Consider the following 16,366-nt stretch of genomic DNA (forward strand, 5'->3'; position numbering starts at 1 on the left):
ATTTGATAGAATTATGAATAAATATATTATAATTTTTTATAATAATAATTAAGATTAATATGTTAATATAGTAAAATATCATGTTGTATTATTCATTTTATTTTTATGATCATAAAATATTAATAATAATTTTAAAAAAATTAGACTAATTTTATATAAAAAAAATTATGCATGACTAAATAAATAAATCGACCATCATGAATATATTTTTTTAAAAAAATATAAATAAAAAAATAAATATAGCTTATAAATAAAATAAAATAATTTATAAATAATTTATAATTCATATTATAGTTTATAAATAATATAATAAATAAAATATTATTAAAAAAAAATCACATCCCACGTATCGCATAAGTTAGTTAAGAATTATTTCGTTGGGCCCGGTAGCTCTGCACTCTGACATCAAGGCGCCAGAGTTTCGACCGCATAAATCTAGGGGGGACCGTTTCTATTAATTGGTGCGAGTTTCGAATCTCTGGAGGAAGCGTGGCCCTCACCCCTCCCTAGGTCCACCACCATTTTAACTCGGGACGAAGACGACGTGCCGAGAAGTCTCATAATCATTGTACTGGAGACGCATTGAAACTTAAAAAGCGATTGTTTTTTCTGAGAAAAAAATTACAGACTTGTGACCTTTGCGAACCGATGTTATGCTAATATCGAGTAAGGTCTGGACATTTCAAAATAATTTTTATACTCTAATCTTTATTGAGAATTTGTTTGGATGGTATCATCCATGCCACCTCGTAGAAGGAAGAGTAGGGATTGATATATAGTATTTTTTTTTTTAAAAGAGAGAAGATTTTTGATCCCTCCTTTCTGTTTGTTTGTGTTGCATCTAATCATTTAAAGATTTCTATTTCGAGAGACGAGGACTAATTGGAGAGCTTTTTTTTTTTTTTTTTTCGAAACACTCAAAACTACAATTTTAGATTGGGAGATGTTCCTATCTCATTTAAAAATATTTTATTTTTTAAAAAATATTTGATAAAAAATTATATATAATTTTATAATAGATAATCAGATTATACTATTTATTTTATCACTTTCACAGATAATACTGTATTACATGTAATACAGTATTATCTCAAAAGAAGATGATCTGATTGTTTAAGAGGATGTGGTTATGTGATTATATGTAATCTTACAACTTTACAACAAGATAACTTCAGGACTAAAATATCTCCATCAAAATAAATTAAAATAAATTATGGATAGTTTCAGTTGATGAAAATAAAAAAGAAAACATAATGGGTGATGTCACAAAAATGGTGGATCCCGAAATTAAGTTGTCCCTCTAGAAAATAAACAATAATCTAGCAAGGATAGAGGTAATTTAAAAAAATTAACTTATATTCTATATAATTTAAATTGTATATCAAATACTGTAATGTAGGATTTTCTATAATTTTACAATAACATTACTGTACATATCAAATACTGTAATATAAAATTTTCAATAATTTTATCAGATAATCATATTTCTTCTACAATAATATTATCATAATAATATTATCTATGTAATGCATCAAATGCTTCCTTAATTATTTTGAGCATATTCATTTCAAAAAAATTTAGATAATCCATCTTATCAAAAAGAAATGTCCTTCTCTAACTTTGTTGCTATCCATTAGATTACACGCCCACTTCAGCATCTTTTTAATGAAGCACGCCTACTTTAACATCATTATCTATCCAACCCATGGTAGGTTATCCTCTTGTCGCTTTGTAGTCATCCGAAGACTACCATACAAGGATTTAACATGTATCCACTTTGTCCGAATGGTCATCACAGCCATCACGTAATACGTGCATGGCTGTGATTGATAGATGGGACCTCTGTGATTCATGCACAACAAAGTTCTGAAGAAATCCTGATTAACTCGATGATATAAGCATTGTAGGCAATACACATGGGGGCATTTGATGCACCACCGCAACAGTAGCTGTGACGGTAATTCACAATGCGTTTTGTCTGCCACTAAATGAAGCACGTACCTTGGCTTCACTGTGAAAGTAAGAAAAGAATTTTGTATAAAAAAAAAAAAGTAAGAAAAGAAATGGAGAGAAGAAATTCTCGCCTTGAGGAGGTATAAATCGCAATATGACTTTATAATTCAAGCAAGAAGCTTTGATTCCAATGAAGATGTTATTGAGTTGGCGTGGCTTATCCTGGGAGAACTTGGTGACAGAATGGGAAAATGACCCTCAGGTATGTAGACCTTTGATAAGTTTTAAGTGTAGCCAATGTTTCTCACCAATGCCCTAAGTAGGCTGTAACTTACTTGACATACCAGAAGGAAGAGGAAAAAAAAGGGATGTTGGTGGGTTTTTTTTTTTTTTTTGGTAAAAATGTTGGCATGTCTCATCCTTCCTAGTTTCAAATTGGATATTCAAATCAATCAAAGCTAACCTGAAATATTGAGCGATCCACTCCTTGCAACTTGGAAAAAGAATTTACATACGTTGAATAGTTATTCTTCACCTGTAAGGATTTGGAAGACTTGTAGAGTCTTTGTTGCATTTGGTGCCAGCTTTCGGACCCGGCAGTCCTCCCGTTTGGATACTACTGGTTGATTAACAACACAACTGCCGTATAACCATTCATTAGAGGCAAAGAAATTATATATCGGTCATCAAGAAAAAGAGATCATATTGTAAATTGCCAACATATTTTTTTGGTCAAAGATCTCTGTCTGTCTGTTAGACGCATGTCTGCATCCCTAGTTTGAGTGAGTTCACCTTGAAAGTCATGGTTAAGTACTGATATCAATGGGCCCAGCTAGCCTGGGTGGCCCAAAGCTTGGGCTAAGGTTTTAAGGCCCTGATTCTCGACTAGGTCCTAAACCAAGGACCTTGAATTTTTGGCTACATGGGAGCTTTAAGCTTTGAGAAAAGGTAAGATTTAAACACCAATTTAGCCTACCCTGTCAGTAACTATTTGCTTGGTTGGTATCCCTTACCCATGGACTTAAAGCAAGACATTAGATTTTGATTTGATGAAGATGCATGTCTATATTCTAACAACATCAATTACTTAGAGAAATATTGCATATGCATTGGAGCAACCGTCTCTCATGAATTTACTAACTTAACTAGCTGGAAACCTATGCATTCAGATTACTTTTCTCAGAAGCTCAGGGTCATACAACATTATATTTTCATCGAAAGGTGTTCTATCAATGTTATTCATGAAACCATAAACCCATGGCAACTGCTTGCCGAAATATGGCACAGAAGCTACAACTTTGGGGGGTGTGTGTGTGTGTGTGTGTGTGTTTTTGGTTTGGAGGTGGGGATGGTAAAAGAAGCTACTTCCTAGTTCACTACTTCCTCTAATTCAAGAACACCATCTCTCTTGTGAGGCAAACAGTATTTCAGAATTTTATGTCATGAAAGTCATATCCTTAACAACAAAGCAAGGATAACTTTTAGATATTCTGCAGATCCTATGTCTCTATTGGCCAAGCTTTCACCATCATTAGCGAAAGATGCACGCACCGGAGACAAGGAACCCACCACTTACCTAAGCAATTAATTTAAAGGCTCCAGCAATTTGTCATTATCATTCACTCCCCTCGGGCATGCTTAAAGGTATAGCTGGGAATCACCATTCTAGAGAGTTGTTATCATGTCCACTTCAACACAGAGAGAGAGAGAGAGAGAGACTCCTGGACCATTCCAGATAAATATTGGCAGACAGGATAAGGAACAAAAACACTATTCCCACCTTTACTCAATCATTCAATAAATTCCACTTTTCCTATGACGAATATAACAACATTTCCACCGTAAGAGAAGGTAATACAGAATACATTTGTCGAAAGTAGAAGGAGCCAGCATATCAACCAGGAGAGAAAAAAAACAAAATAAACCGCGGGCTCGTCATCCTACTGTTGCGCCACCTCGGTGAGATCAGACCAAGATTCAAGTCCGAGTAGAAAGTGCTGAGCTTTTGCACCTGTAGAGCCTGATATACACAACCAATGGTTTTTGTCAGCTATCAACTTTTTGGATTCATATATACATGCTCTAAAGATAAGAACGATTGAAAGCAAAGATCCACTCACGAGGGATCCTAGTCACTGCGATCCGTGCTATCTCTTCTTCAACAGGAGTCATGGGTTCTCTAATGGCAGGCTGGAACACTCCAGTTCAAGATCCTAAGGCTGGTAATGGGAATTAACTGATCATCTTTCAATAATAAATTTTAGACTAACAACTGATATTGAGAACTTTGGTTTTTTGCACTTTTTCAGTAAGATATCAGAGAAACAGATCACTTACTAGAGGAGAGATTGATGCATACTGGAAATCCAAGAAGAAGACTGAGGAAGAACATCTTAGGGAACTCTTTGGTTTCGTGGAGAATAATCAGGTATGTACTAAAACTTCGCAAATTCGACAATTTTGCCTTTTAGTGGTCTGTTCTCTGTGAGTAGAAACAAGAAACAGCAAAGAGCGGTGCTAATGACAGGAGAAAAACATATGTCAAGGGTCTGGGGAAAAGCTACAGAGATCAAGCTCGCTGCCTCTGACTGACAGAAGGGAGAGCTCACTGAACAGTATCTTTAAATCAGATGATGAGAAGAACGAGAAGACAAATTGCTGGTATTACTATGAACTATATCCTAACAAATTTGTTCATGTTCTCATCACTTCATCGGCTTGATGAAATTATCCACCAGATTACTATTTTTCCCATTTTTGTGGTAAGATTGGACCGATGTAACAATTAATTCCACCAATTTTATCTAGATTTGAGTAATCTTTAGCTTCAGGTCTCAAATCATAGTATGCTTTTTGTATAACCATATTTCCCTAATACATGTAAACCAAAGAACAGAAGCTAACAGGTTCGCCATGAAGTCTGAATATTCCTTCTTGTTTGAAAGTAATCTAAGATTTTCTTTTGATCTTCAAACTGCAGATCATAACTGGCAAGGTGCCAAAGAAGCATGCACTTTCATACTTACATCAGACTTATTATCTGGATAAGTGCTAAAGTAATCTTCCAAGGTTTCTTATGGCTAAGATTTAAAAGGGGAACAACAGCATACCATATATACACACCCTAAATCCTTGAAACAAACATCAAAGAATTAATGATAAAACACACCTTATTCTTTGACTACCTACTGTTTACTAGAATCCATTATTAATTTTTTTAACTGGTTTTACATATAATAACTCTCTGTTGCTTTATCATCCAGTTCTTTCAAGTTAATTTTTCAGTTTTCTGGCTTCCTGTGATTTGAACACATTATTTGGATCTCAGAATCTGCTCATTGTGGTCCTGCAGGTGGACCAGGAGCCATTGGGCATTTCTGAATGAACCTCCTGTGACAGCCATGGAGGGCCCTTCCTACAAGTATGCTTCACAGTACCATGTCGCAAATTTTGGCAGCTCAAAAGCAGTCGGCAACTCAGAGATCAGTGTGTAAAAATAGTATATTTCTCATGGTGATCAAATAATATGGATAGGGCTGATAACCAATGGAACTGCGATAGTCACTGGAGGTCTAGTCATGCAGTTACTGTATATAGGTATTTGCCTTGGCTGTGTAGAAAAGTTCGTTAAAATGTGCATTTCGTCATAGAACTTCTGTGAATCCTAATATATGGTTTTGTGTAAGTTCTGCTGTATTTATGTGGTGCAATCAAGATGGCTTGGTTGTTGCTTCTTGATGGCCACTTCAGCCTCAAGTCTTTATAATGTAGTAAAACTTACCATCAAAAGAACGAAGCTACTCCTAATGTATGGTTTTGTATATATTATGCTGTATTTATGTGGTGCAATCTGGATGGATTAGTTGTTGCTTCTTCATGGTCTCTTCAGCCTCAAGTCTTTGAAGTAGTAAAATTTACCATCAAAAGAATATATATATATATATATATATATATATATATATATATATATATATATATATGTGTGTGTGTGTGTGTGTGTGTGTGTGTGTGTATGTATGTATCATGCAACCAAGTTCGGGCCTTCAATTGACATACGCCTCTCTTGGCTCTTTTTCTGTTGACTTCAATTCCTCCCGGCAATGCCTTGAACAACCAAAAAAAGGATTTTATACCTGGTTTCTCCTAAACTTAACTAAGTTGATTTGGGTGCTAAAGCAATAGATCGATTTAATCTCCATATGAGATTTTTTTTTTTTTTTTTTGTGTTGGGGGGGTGTGTGTGAGAGAGAGAGAGAGAGATTATAATCCCCATATGAGTTGGAAAGAACTAAAACAAGCATCAAGAGTAACAGCGGGTGACCTGTCAACAATCGTCTCTGAACCTTTATCAAAAAACAATCCCCACGGAACTGGAGTTGAGCCCTCTAGCAACTAGAGTACGCTAGAAATCAAAGACATTTGAATCTGTTGTCAAGATAGAAAAGAAACCAATTTGAACCATTAGGCCAACCCTTGCACCATTCAATTAATCATGCCCCAAATGTAATTTCTAAAAGCCTGAAAGCCTTTTGGTTCCTAAAGCCTTTTGGTTTCTAAAACCTGGACAGGATGCCAGTCCATCTCTTCTTGGATCTTGATGAAATACACATTTCTCCCAATGTTTCACACTATTGTTGATGGCTTGCGAATGTTGGCTGATCATTTCTATTTAGTTAAAATCCAAATTTAGCATGGACAGTACCAAAATATTAAAATGGTTAACACTGTTAAATGTTTCTAACCATTGAATACATTTGTCTTCGCGGTTTAGTTCGGGATTAAAATAGAATAGGGTGAGCAACCCAGTTTATTCTGTTCGTTCCGCAAAACAATGTTTTGCAGCACCGTTTTTATCCGAGGACAAGACCAGAATCTTAAAAGAAAACCTTCCCATAATGGTGTTATTTACAAATAACAAGTATAAATGTTGCTATGAAATTGCATAAAAACCAATAGTGTAATTATGTGTTATTGCATTCATAACTTGCTATAACAGCTGTAATTATTTAACTTCTGACAAATTGAACACGTTAGCAATTCTGCAATCAATTATTTTTGAAGAGTTAACATTAGATTTCTGATGGAAAATTATTTCGCAAATCTGCAAGACAAGATTTTAGCTCCAGTAATTGTCAGAAATGGTGGAAGCCACGATGCTTCACAAGTAAATTTTCATCAGTGTTTTTTTAACTGAAATAAAATTTTTGTTCATGCTTTTTTCTCCTTAATAGGATTGGACCTTTGGAAGGTGCTGATAAAATGCACTTGGATATATATGTCATAAGCATGAACATTTATCAAACAGGATTCTCTAAGACCAAATATGGGTTGCTGCAAATCAACCAGATATATTCGAATCCAACCTAAACCTAATCCAGACCTACATCTTAAGCTGTGTACAGAATTTGGCCCTGAACCTAAATCAGATTTGCTAAGCATAGCCAGAATTGGGAGATCTTAACCTGCAAAGACATGACAGAGACACAGACCTAATCAAGAAAAAAAAATGACAAAATGAGGTTTTTAGTCCTATAATTCTAAACCATCTACTGAGTAAGTTGATTGATATAGGATAATCCATAACTAAAACCAATTTGACTTAGGCTGAACGCTACTAACTTGCTGCCGAACAGTAAATGTCATCAAACGTATCATACAAGATCACTTCCATTTTCAGAACTCCATCCATAATGTCCTGGACAAAAAACCGACCATGCGAGGACAAATCCAGCCAATTTGTCGATAGGTGCTTCCAAATGCTGGAAATCCAATGTGTCACCTGAATATGGATACAATAGATTGAACACAAAGAGGATATCCATCTGATCGTATGCACAAGAAATCAAAATCACATACGTAGTCTTTTAAGAAAAAGAGAGGAGCGAACCCCCTCCGAGGACAAAAGCAGGTATGAAATCATTTAGAAGTTAATCCATGAAATCCTAACTTTGATCCCTGTCAACCTCCTGTTGGCTTCATATCCCCCAGCATGGGAGCATCATTGATGTTTGAAATAAGGAATGCACACCTGATCAAACTAAGAAAGGCACTGTCAGAAAAAAATAACAAATTTACCTTGGAATTTCATCTTCTCTAATCTCCAAATGCTAGACAATGTTGGTTCTTACTACAGTCTCCCTAGTTTTCATTGTCTCTCCATCACAATGTAGATCTGATGTAAGGGGTAATACTAAAGTAACAACATCGTAACAGTTACAATTTTTTCTCAAAAACAGAAATGAAAATAACTTAATGGTTTTCCCTTGCTTCATTATATCCAAAATTGCTGAAAATTCATGCCATGACGAATTTATTGAAGGGGAGCAATATGAACAAGGCTGTCTAAAGAATTATGAAGAACAGATCTCACAATTAAGATCCAAGCAAAGAATCTCAATAGACTAAGCGACAATGAATCAGGTTTTCATATTAACTGAGAAATTAACCAATTTGATGATTGAAAACTTGAAGATAAAGAAATCAATAAAATAAAGAAATGCTCATTGAATTTTGATAATAAATTGCATGGATCTGAAAAAATGCTGCATTTTTAGCTTTCATTATTTACCAAAAGTGTGTAACAAAGGTAAATACAAGAAGAGAAGACCTCATATTTAGGATCTAGTCTGAGAAGTTATATAAAAATGAAGCAGCAGTGGTTTGGAGATTACCTGTCACATTAACTCAGAAGACAGAAGAAGATAGCGTTTGTTATTTCCTAAGGTCTTCAACAAATCAATAGCTTACTGGGAAATGAGACCCAACCGAAATAAAGTTGGACCTGTAATCTAGAGCCAGGTCAAACTCTTGCAGAACAGCACTCTTTAATAAATTCATAAACTTTAGCAGAATATATATGGGGATAACTCCTGAAATGGTTAACATGTGACGATGAACCAAAATCATGTGTATAAACATTTCTTCCCAGTGCCTTCTGCTCCATGACGAAGCTTTCAACCAAGTGAACCGGAATCACCTTATCAGCTGAGCTGTAAAGATAGAGCTGAGGACACAGAGGCTGGTCCTTTGATAGAATGGAGATGACCTTGCTCAGCCTCCTGCAACGACCCCCAAGAATAATTCAGTACTCCAAAAGGAAAAGTTTTGGTTGTTATCTGGAAGTATTGCGAAAAAGCAACCTAGTCATTATCCTCATTGAAATTTCATACAATTCCAGCACCTTTCTGGATAGAAATTTTGCATGATAAAAGCATTCTAGTCATTTGCTAACATGTTAGAAATTATATCTTTTCTACCACATGGTCAAACAAAGATAACCACCAGCTACTTATATGTACATCCAGACGAGGATATTAAGGAGGACTCTACTCAGAATAGACATGCAACCACAGGAAATACAGTTTAGAAAAAAATAATAAATGACTTACCGATTTACATCTGGCAGCATCAAAAGTATGGAGAAGAATTTTGCTAAAATTGACAAAAGAATCATTTCAATCAATCGTGGTCTGATGTCTTTTGTATTTAATCTATTGAAATCACCATTCATTTTTCCTTCTTCCATAGGTTTCACTGAAGAGTGCGTTAATGAGCTATCTTTTTTCAACAGGGCAGCACAAAATCCTGCAGCCCAGACCTGATAACATAGATGAGATTTAACACAATTCAAATACACAATATGGATCATCAAATATCAAATTTAACAATGAACTACCATTTGAAACAGTTTACATCAAGTCTGCATCCCAATACCGAATTGGTACGGTACAGTATGTCCTGTAGCACACAGTTTGGTATAGCATGGCAAACCTTAATTTACATAGTGAAGTAATTAGAAGTATTGACTTTTAAAAGGTGACTGAGCATAAGTTTTTAATACATCGATCACATGGTATATTTAAAAAGGAAATACAATTATGGTAAATCTTATGGTGAGTTCAACCACCAGAGAAGAACATCATCATCATCAACAACAACAACAACAATAAGAATATGTCCGACCATTGCTACGACCCACTCATAGGTGCTTTTATTTGAATAGGATTGATCATAATACAATTTTGTTGTGCCAAAACGTTGAATTACTTTACAAACCAAATCCATCGAAATTTTTTATCCAGCTATCAGCAAAAAGGAGAGAGTTTTTATCCCTTTATACCGAAATTATGTGAAACATAACTCTAAAATTTCTACAATAATGTGCAGTTTGGTCCTGTTTGAAATAATGCTGTTAGCTTGTGTCTCTGGTCCAACAATCCAGCACAGTCCACTGCCTTACAAATCATGGGGAGGGGAAAACATGATTCAAACCTGAGGACTTATCTCTGGGGCAGGTCCAGAGTCAATAATACATCCTCCGATCTTCTCAATAATATCAGTCCTTGATCGCAAATTCTCAAGTATCTGACCATAACTGCAAAACCAGTAAAAAAAAATTGCCGCTTTCTTATTAAAGCTGAAGTGACACTTGAAAGTCAGGGAAAAGACAACCTAAAGCTTCATTAAAATAAAAAAGGAAAAACTATTTGAGGACTAGAACATGCAATTACTTCAATGGATTATTGAAATATTGATAAATCTGAATCCAGACATGGCCCAATTAAAAGTCAGAAAAAATGTGCTGCTGTAAGTAAGCCACCTAGCAAGTCCTGATGCAACCCACCTAGTCCTAGGTGGATTGAGTTCGGACCACTCTTTAAGGCAGGTTGAGCATTAGATGGGCACCCAACAAACTTCATTTGTCCTAAGATCCTCACTTAAATGTTTATATACAAGATATTCATTTATTACTCAACATCTGGTAAATATGCTAATTGCCTTAACTTGTCACAGCCGAGCATTTCTTTTGTTTTTTTTGGAACGATCAATTTCTTATATAGTATAGTAACATTATTTAACATGTCATATTACATTAAAAGCAGTCCATATGTAAATGTAAATTGTTTCCACAATGTAGCTTCATTTCCTTTACTTTCTTGATATTTGTTTCTCATTTTTCTAGTTTTGCGTTTATAAATTTGTGCTCAGTACCATTTATAAGTTTGTGCTTACTACAACCGTCTATGCATCCACTTAAGCACCCATCTTCCACCTAAGTGCTATGTAGTCTCCTAACCACCGGTGAAAGATGATTGCCTTTCTAAAATCAATGTGTTAAGTCTCAATATTAGACCTCCTACCAATAACTCACTGTTAATGGTAATACAATATACCATACCCCCATATCGGCACATGGAATGCTGAAGTCATTACAACAACCATGTTGTGCATCACTAGGGTGTGTATCGAGTCCCCATGCTGTATAGCACCATACTGGATGAGATACACCTCAATCTGGCCAATAAAGGTCCGCACTTAAAAATCTTGCGTAAAAAAGAAAAATGCTAGTAAAAACAATGGTTTAGGCTTCTAGATTGGCCTCTGGAAATTTGAAACACCAACAAAATCTAAGCTAATATGGGCATGAACATAAATCAACTTACATCACTTAGAATAAAATGATGGAGAATGGATTTAAGGTGGCCTAAGCATGTATAAAAAGAACATGAGCCTCCATCAAGAAGAGATAATTTAGGGTATGGATGGAGACATCCAAAGGAACACGGCCAGAAGTTATCAGTAGCGATTCAGAAAGCTTGCAATAATACCAAAGCTACCCATAATAGAAATAGTTGGTGAGCAAGACTCATAAACAATTAGGAGAAGGCTTGATAGTAATGACGCCAGTTTATTTTAGTTATAATATTTGGCATGCATTCTGGACATGACTGCTAGAGGAAAGTTGTGTTGAATCAAGGCTTTCATGTTGGTTGAGATCTTGGTTTGTACCAGTATTGGGCATCCCCCAAGATATACATCAAAATGTCGCCCTATTATCTTGGATTATATAAATCAATAAAATCCAAGATATCAACTGATATTACATTCATATTGGATGACATTTTCCCATATTTTTTACTTGCTTAGATATACCTTATTAATTAATAAATCCCAAAATCAATGTGTAATTATAGTTCTAGTTTGGATTTTCCATATTTGCAAGATTTTGATATCTTGGTCTGGAAATATCAGCCTAGATACTAGACATCTCGATTCCGTCCAAGTTTTCCCATGCATCATATGGGCCAAGATAAACAAAGATCTCAGTTCATTAACTGAGATAATTGATATATTAAGATCTAAAAACCTTGTGTTTAATAGACAGTCATCATCCCACTGAGTGATGAAACCTCTGAAATTAAGATTTTCCGCCATCAATTTTTTTCGTACAAATTTATGAAGGCTCTCATAATAGACAGACTGGATTTGGCATATCCAGTGCATGTGCAAGCATCAAGTGCTACCATAACACTTCACACGGAGCGTATTGGGACAATAAATTGTGAAGGCTTTTCTTTTTTCTTTTTCTCTTCTGATTGCATTGAGACTAATTAAAGCATGACCACACCCTCCCAAACCAGAAAAGGACACACACGAAAGGGGAGACTGGCTTCAACAAAAATGTTGGCTACAAAAGGCTTGGCATTATATATTATAAAGCTAGGGGAGTCCAAGACCATGAAATTATCAAATTCACAAAAATTTAAAAAAACATCAATGGTGAATCCATCTCAAACTTAAATCTATACCTTATAGGTCATGATCCAATGGTTCGAATTTGGAATAAAGATAACTGCGATTGAGTACAGAGTGTCTCAATTTAAACAATTTTATAAAAAGAGATAGGATTACATTTAAATTCTAGAGTCCCTCGCAGGAAGATGCCTATCTTACAATATTAAATGCGCAAACTCTTTATTCAACAGGTTAAAATTCACACAGGGCTCAGCTCCTATGCCAAGTAATAACCATTCCTCTTTCCTATTCAAGAGAAAATAGAGTTTCATCTAAATCTCTAATCTAATTCCAATCCAAATAAAACTCTAAGCATTCTTTTCCTCATGCATCAAAGCCTTTTGTTCTTCTCCCATCCTAGATTCTATGCAATATTTCTTCTCCCTTTCAAACCCACAACCACTCCAATGCAACTACTTGACTCCATAGGTTCAGATTATTACTGATGTTTACCATGAGGAACCCATGGCCCACGGCCACTCAAATCCCAGCCATGGAACCAATTGCTGCCATGGCATATTCAGACCCACACCAGAATTATATAATTTAAAGCTCAGCTCCCTTTGAAAGCTATGATTTGTGCACCATATTTTGTTTCTTTATGTACCAAGATATATATATATATATATATATATATATATATATTTATTTATTTATTTATTTATTTCTTCTAATATGTTTTCATTTTTTTTTACTTCTCATTAAATTCACCCAAAGTATTTTTATGTGTTGTCTATGCATCATGAGCTATAAGGTCCAGGCATGCAAGATCATATCCAAGCACTCATGTATACATGTATAGGTGCATGGATAATCACTCTAAACATTGGTACTTTCTTTGCAAGTTATATGCTTCATTTTTCTTTTCTAAGAAAAGGTTTATATGCAATGGGCCACACAATAATTCATAGCCCTCTCCAAATATCCGACTCTTAAACCCTAGTGAAGAGGGGATTTGATCCCAGGTCATCTGGTTCAACTACCAAAGACTTAACTAGTTAATTAAGCTGGCACCTACTGAAAATATATAAGCCTCGAGTTTTAGTGACAATATCAATGTGATAATAGCCTTAACTGACATTACAGTTGCTTTAAGAACTTTCTGTTATTGTGGTGTAAATTAGAAAAATATCAAACATACAAATTTTAATCTTTACAATGTTGTTATTCCTCTGCTGAAAAAAATAATGCTAATTTTCCATTTTAATCCGCCACTGTACGTTGTTGTAATTAGTCACAAAGACTAATTCAATAAATAGTAACTGTTTGAAAAGCATGTTCTTAAGTTTTTTTGTAGGTAATTAATGCCTTATAATGTTAAGACCATGCAAAATGGTTTTAATAGTGGAAGTTCTACAGACACTAGGTTTTCCTAATGCCATGCATTACATGAATGTAGCTAAAGGTTAATTAATCTTTGTTTAATTCGAAACAATAGCATGTCATGACAGTTTTTTTGTTGTTAAAGTATGGTGCTTTTTACTGCACAGTGTTCAAACCAATAAGCTTGTGATGCGATGTTTTTGAGCAAAAAAAAAATGTCGTCTTAAAGTGCCATTTTGACTCAATATAGATTTATGCTTTGCCCTTGCTGAATCCTATCACTATGCATCGCTAAACAGTCGAGAAAGAAGTTACACATAGAAACTCTGCAGAAATCCAAGATTTGTAATTCATAAGATTTAACTTATTGAAGGAAATATTGATTAAGATTTCTCCACTCTTTCTCATCTCAGCCCGTCTTTCAAATTAAAAAAAAAAAAACAAAAAACTAAAAACTAAGCCAGCGAACACTTACGCCAGCCACCCAGTATTGCTGAAGGTGTGGAAGAGCAAATGCCGTTCTCTCCCATCCTCCTCCCTTTCCGAGCACCAGGAAACCAGCTCCCGAGTCAATCCAGCAATCCTCCCCTCGATCTTCCTCCCCAAATCAAACCCCACTACGTCCTTCACTGGCACAACAAACCGCACCGACCTAATCCCTTTAGAATTATACATCTCCGCGTACTTCTTCAAGTGCCTCTGCTCCGCCCCCAGCCAACCCAGCAGCACCACCGTCCAGGACGCCCCCTTTCCCCCGCAGAACCTTAGACTTCCCCCATCCAAGCCTTCCCAACTCCGATCCCACTGTAAAAATCCCTCCTCTGGCTCGGAGTTGAAGCAATCGAGGCGTTCCTGGGGAGGAGCAGAGGGGAAGATGGGGAAAAAGGAAAATGATAGGAAGAAGCCGAAGGGAGGAAGCGGCGAACTGGGTAACGGGGCGGATCGGAGGGCGGTGCGAGGGAGAGAAGGGGCGTTGGAGGAGGGGAAGTGAAGGAGGGGAGAGATCGGAGAGAGACCGCCGTTTCTAGTAAGGATTCTGGGGTTGGGGTTTTGGATGAAGCGACGGGAGAGAGGGAGGCGGCAGCGGTGGAAGGCCGCGGTGGAACCGAGGAACCTAACGGAAACGGAAGCTTCCATTGGCGAGAAGCTTGGAGTCTCGGAGAGGGGACGAGACGCCAACGGATATATATTATACCGGGGCCATTCTCTGCAAACGGGCCGAACTTGGCCCGGGCCACTTTTGTCTGGTAAACCAACCCAATCCATAAAGCAAAACTGCCACCATGTCCCGGCACTTGATTTGAAATAGTAATTTTTTGTACACCACATCCGGGTGTATAAAAACTACACCACCCGATTTGATGGGATCATATAGTTATCATTTTTCAACATACATTTAATACCTATCATTTTTTTTTCCATTCAAATTTTTAATGATAAAAATATTCTTCCTTTTCTAAAAAAAATTATGATATCCTATGGTCATAATATGACATCCTACAGTCAAATTATGACTTTCTACACACAAAAAATCATAATTTGATTATAAAATATCATAAAGAAGAGAGAGACATTTTCATCATCTAAAAATTTCATAATTTTTTAGTGACGAAAATACCCTTCTTTCTTTATGATTTTTGAAAAAAAAATTATGACATCATGTATGCAGAAAGTCATAATTTGACTGCAGGATATCATAATATATCCACATGATATCATAATTTTTATAGAGAGATATTTTCGTCGTTCAAATTTCAGATGAAAAAGTAGAATTGTAGACATTAAATGCACGTTGGAAAGCAATGGCTATGTTGTCCAATCAGATGGGACGATATATTTTTTCTATACCGCATGCGATGTACAAAGAATTTCTCTTTAAAATAAGTTATTTGGGCTGCCCCCGTAATGATGGATATGGTAATGGGATTTTTAAATTTTGATGATCCACATTTTTGTCATGACCTACAAATGTGTGTATAAAGATCTAGGAATCATTCTTATCAAAATATATATATATATATATATATATATATATATATATATATATATATATATATATATATATATATATATATATATATATTTGTAGAAATCATTGCCCGTGGATTGAGGGATCACCAATTTTTCTTTTTTTTTTGATTTTTTTGTTTTTGGTGAATGGGCTGATGAACTTGAATGTTTGCTTTCCAACAATGTATTGAGAGATTTGTTTTTAGTTGGATGCTTGCTCTCAAAGGGATGTAAATATGATGAATGATTTCATATTATTATTAGCCATCTTCTTCTACATATATTTTTATGCTTAAAAGAAAAACCAATATGCATCAACAAATATTTTAATGAATTAAAGGGAAATAACAAGTCTATCCGACGATCTAATGACTTCATCTAGGATCGGATCGAGCAAACCTTCTCCTTGATTTAGCAATAGACTTCTTCCAACTAGATCTTTGATGAATTTGACATCTTCTCTTGCCTTAGATCTCCTCGTTATGCTTTATCAATCAAGGATGAT

General features: G+C 35.5%; 2 protein-coding genes across 4 annotated transcripts; one reads left to right on the forward strand and one right to left on the reverse strand.

The window, feature by feature from the left end:
• Positions 1–3,708: 3,708 nt before the first annotated feature.
• LOC105056253 (uncharacterized) lies at positions 3,709–15,029 on the reverse strand. 3 transcript variants are annotated; one of them, XM_073247512.1, is made up of 5 exons: positions 14,327–15,029; positions 10,225–10,327; positions 9,342–9,550; positions 8,625–9,011; positions 3,709–3,973 (listed from the first exon to the last, which is right to left on the reverse strand). In XM_073247512.1, the coding sequence occupies exons 1-4, from the start codon at positions 14,986–14,988 to the stop codon at positions 8,753–8,755; spliced, it is 1,233 nt and encodes a 410-aa protein (XP_073103613.1). In that variant the 5' UTR covers positions 14,989–15,029; the 3' UTR covers positions 3,709–3,973; positions 8,625–8,752. The 3 variants fall into 3 exon arrangements, with proteins under 3 accessions (XP_073103613.1, XP_029123733.1, XP_073103612.1); XM_029267900.2 differs by lacking the exon at positions 3,709–3,973 and adding an exon at positions 7,649–7,981; XM_073247511.1 differs by lacking the exon at positions 3,709–3,973 and adding an exon at positions 7,649–7,990.
• LOC105056252 (uncharacterized) lies at positions 3,972–5,788 on the forward strand. Its single transcript, XM_010938388.4, has 4 exons — positions 3,972–4,175; positions 4,263–4,381; positions 4,481–4,614; positions 5,306–5,788. Exons 1-4 carry the CDS (start codon positions 4,124–4,126, stop codon positions 5,445–5,447), a joined length of 447 nt encoding a protein of 148 aa, XP_010936690.1. The 5' UTR covers positions 3,972–4,123; the 3' UTR covers positions 5,448–5,788.
• Positions 15,030–16,366: the final 1,337 nt, after the last annotated feature.

The sequence above is a fragment of the Elaeis guineensis genome, chromosome 13, assembly GCF_000442705.2.
Source record: "Elaeis guineensis isolate ETL-2024a chromosome 13, EG11, whole genome shotgun sequence".
Classification (NCBI taxonomy): Eukaryota; Viridiplantae; Streptophyta; class Magnoliopsida; order Arecales; family Arecaceae; genus Elaeis; species Elaeis guineensis.

Excerpts from the sequence above, each read along its gene's own strand:
- LOC105056252 (XM_010938388.4), top strand. The coding sequence starts at position 4,124 with ATGGGTTCTCTAATGGCAGGCTGGAACACTCCAGTTCAAGATCCTAAG. Across the intron at positions 4,176-4,262 it reads AGTTCAAGATCCTAAGGCTG|TAAGATATCAGAGAAACAGA; the intron begins GTAATGGGAATT and ends GCACTTTTTCAG. Across the intron at positions 4,382-4,480 it reads GTTTCGTGGAGAATAATCAG|GAGAAAAACATATGTCAAGG; the intron begins GTATGTACTAAA and ends TGCTAATGACAG.
- LOC105056253 (XM_073247512.1), bottom strand. The coding sequence starts at position 14,988 with ATGGAAGCTTCCGTTTCCGTTAGGTTCCTCGGTTCCACCGCGGCCTTC. Across the intron at positions 10,328-14,326 it reads AGCAATACTGGGTGGCTGGC|TTATGGTCAGATACTTGAGA; the intron begins GTAAGTGTTCGC and ends CTGGTTTTGCAG. Across the intron at positions 9,012-9,341 it reads ATGCTGCCAGATGTAAATCG|GAGGCTGAGCAAGGTCATCT; the intron begins GTAAGTCATTTA and ends GGGTCGTTGCAG.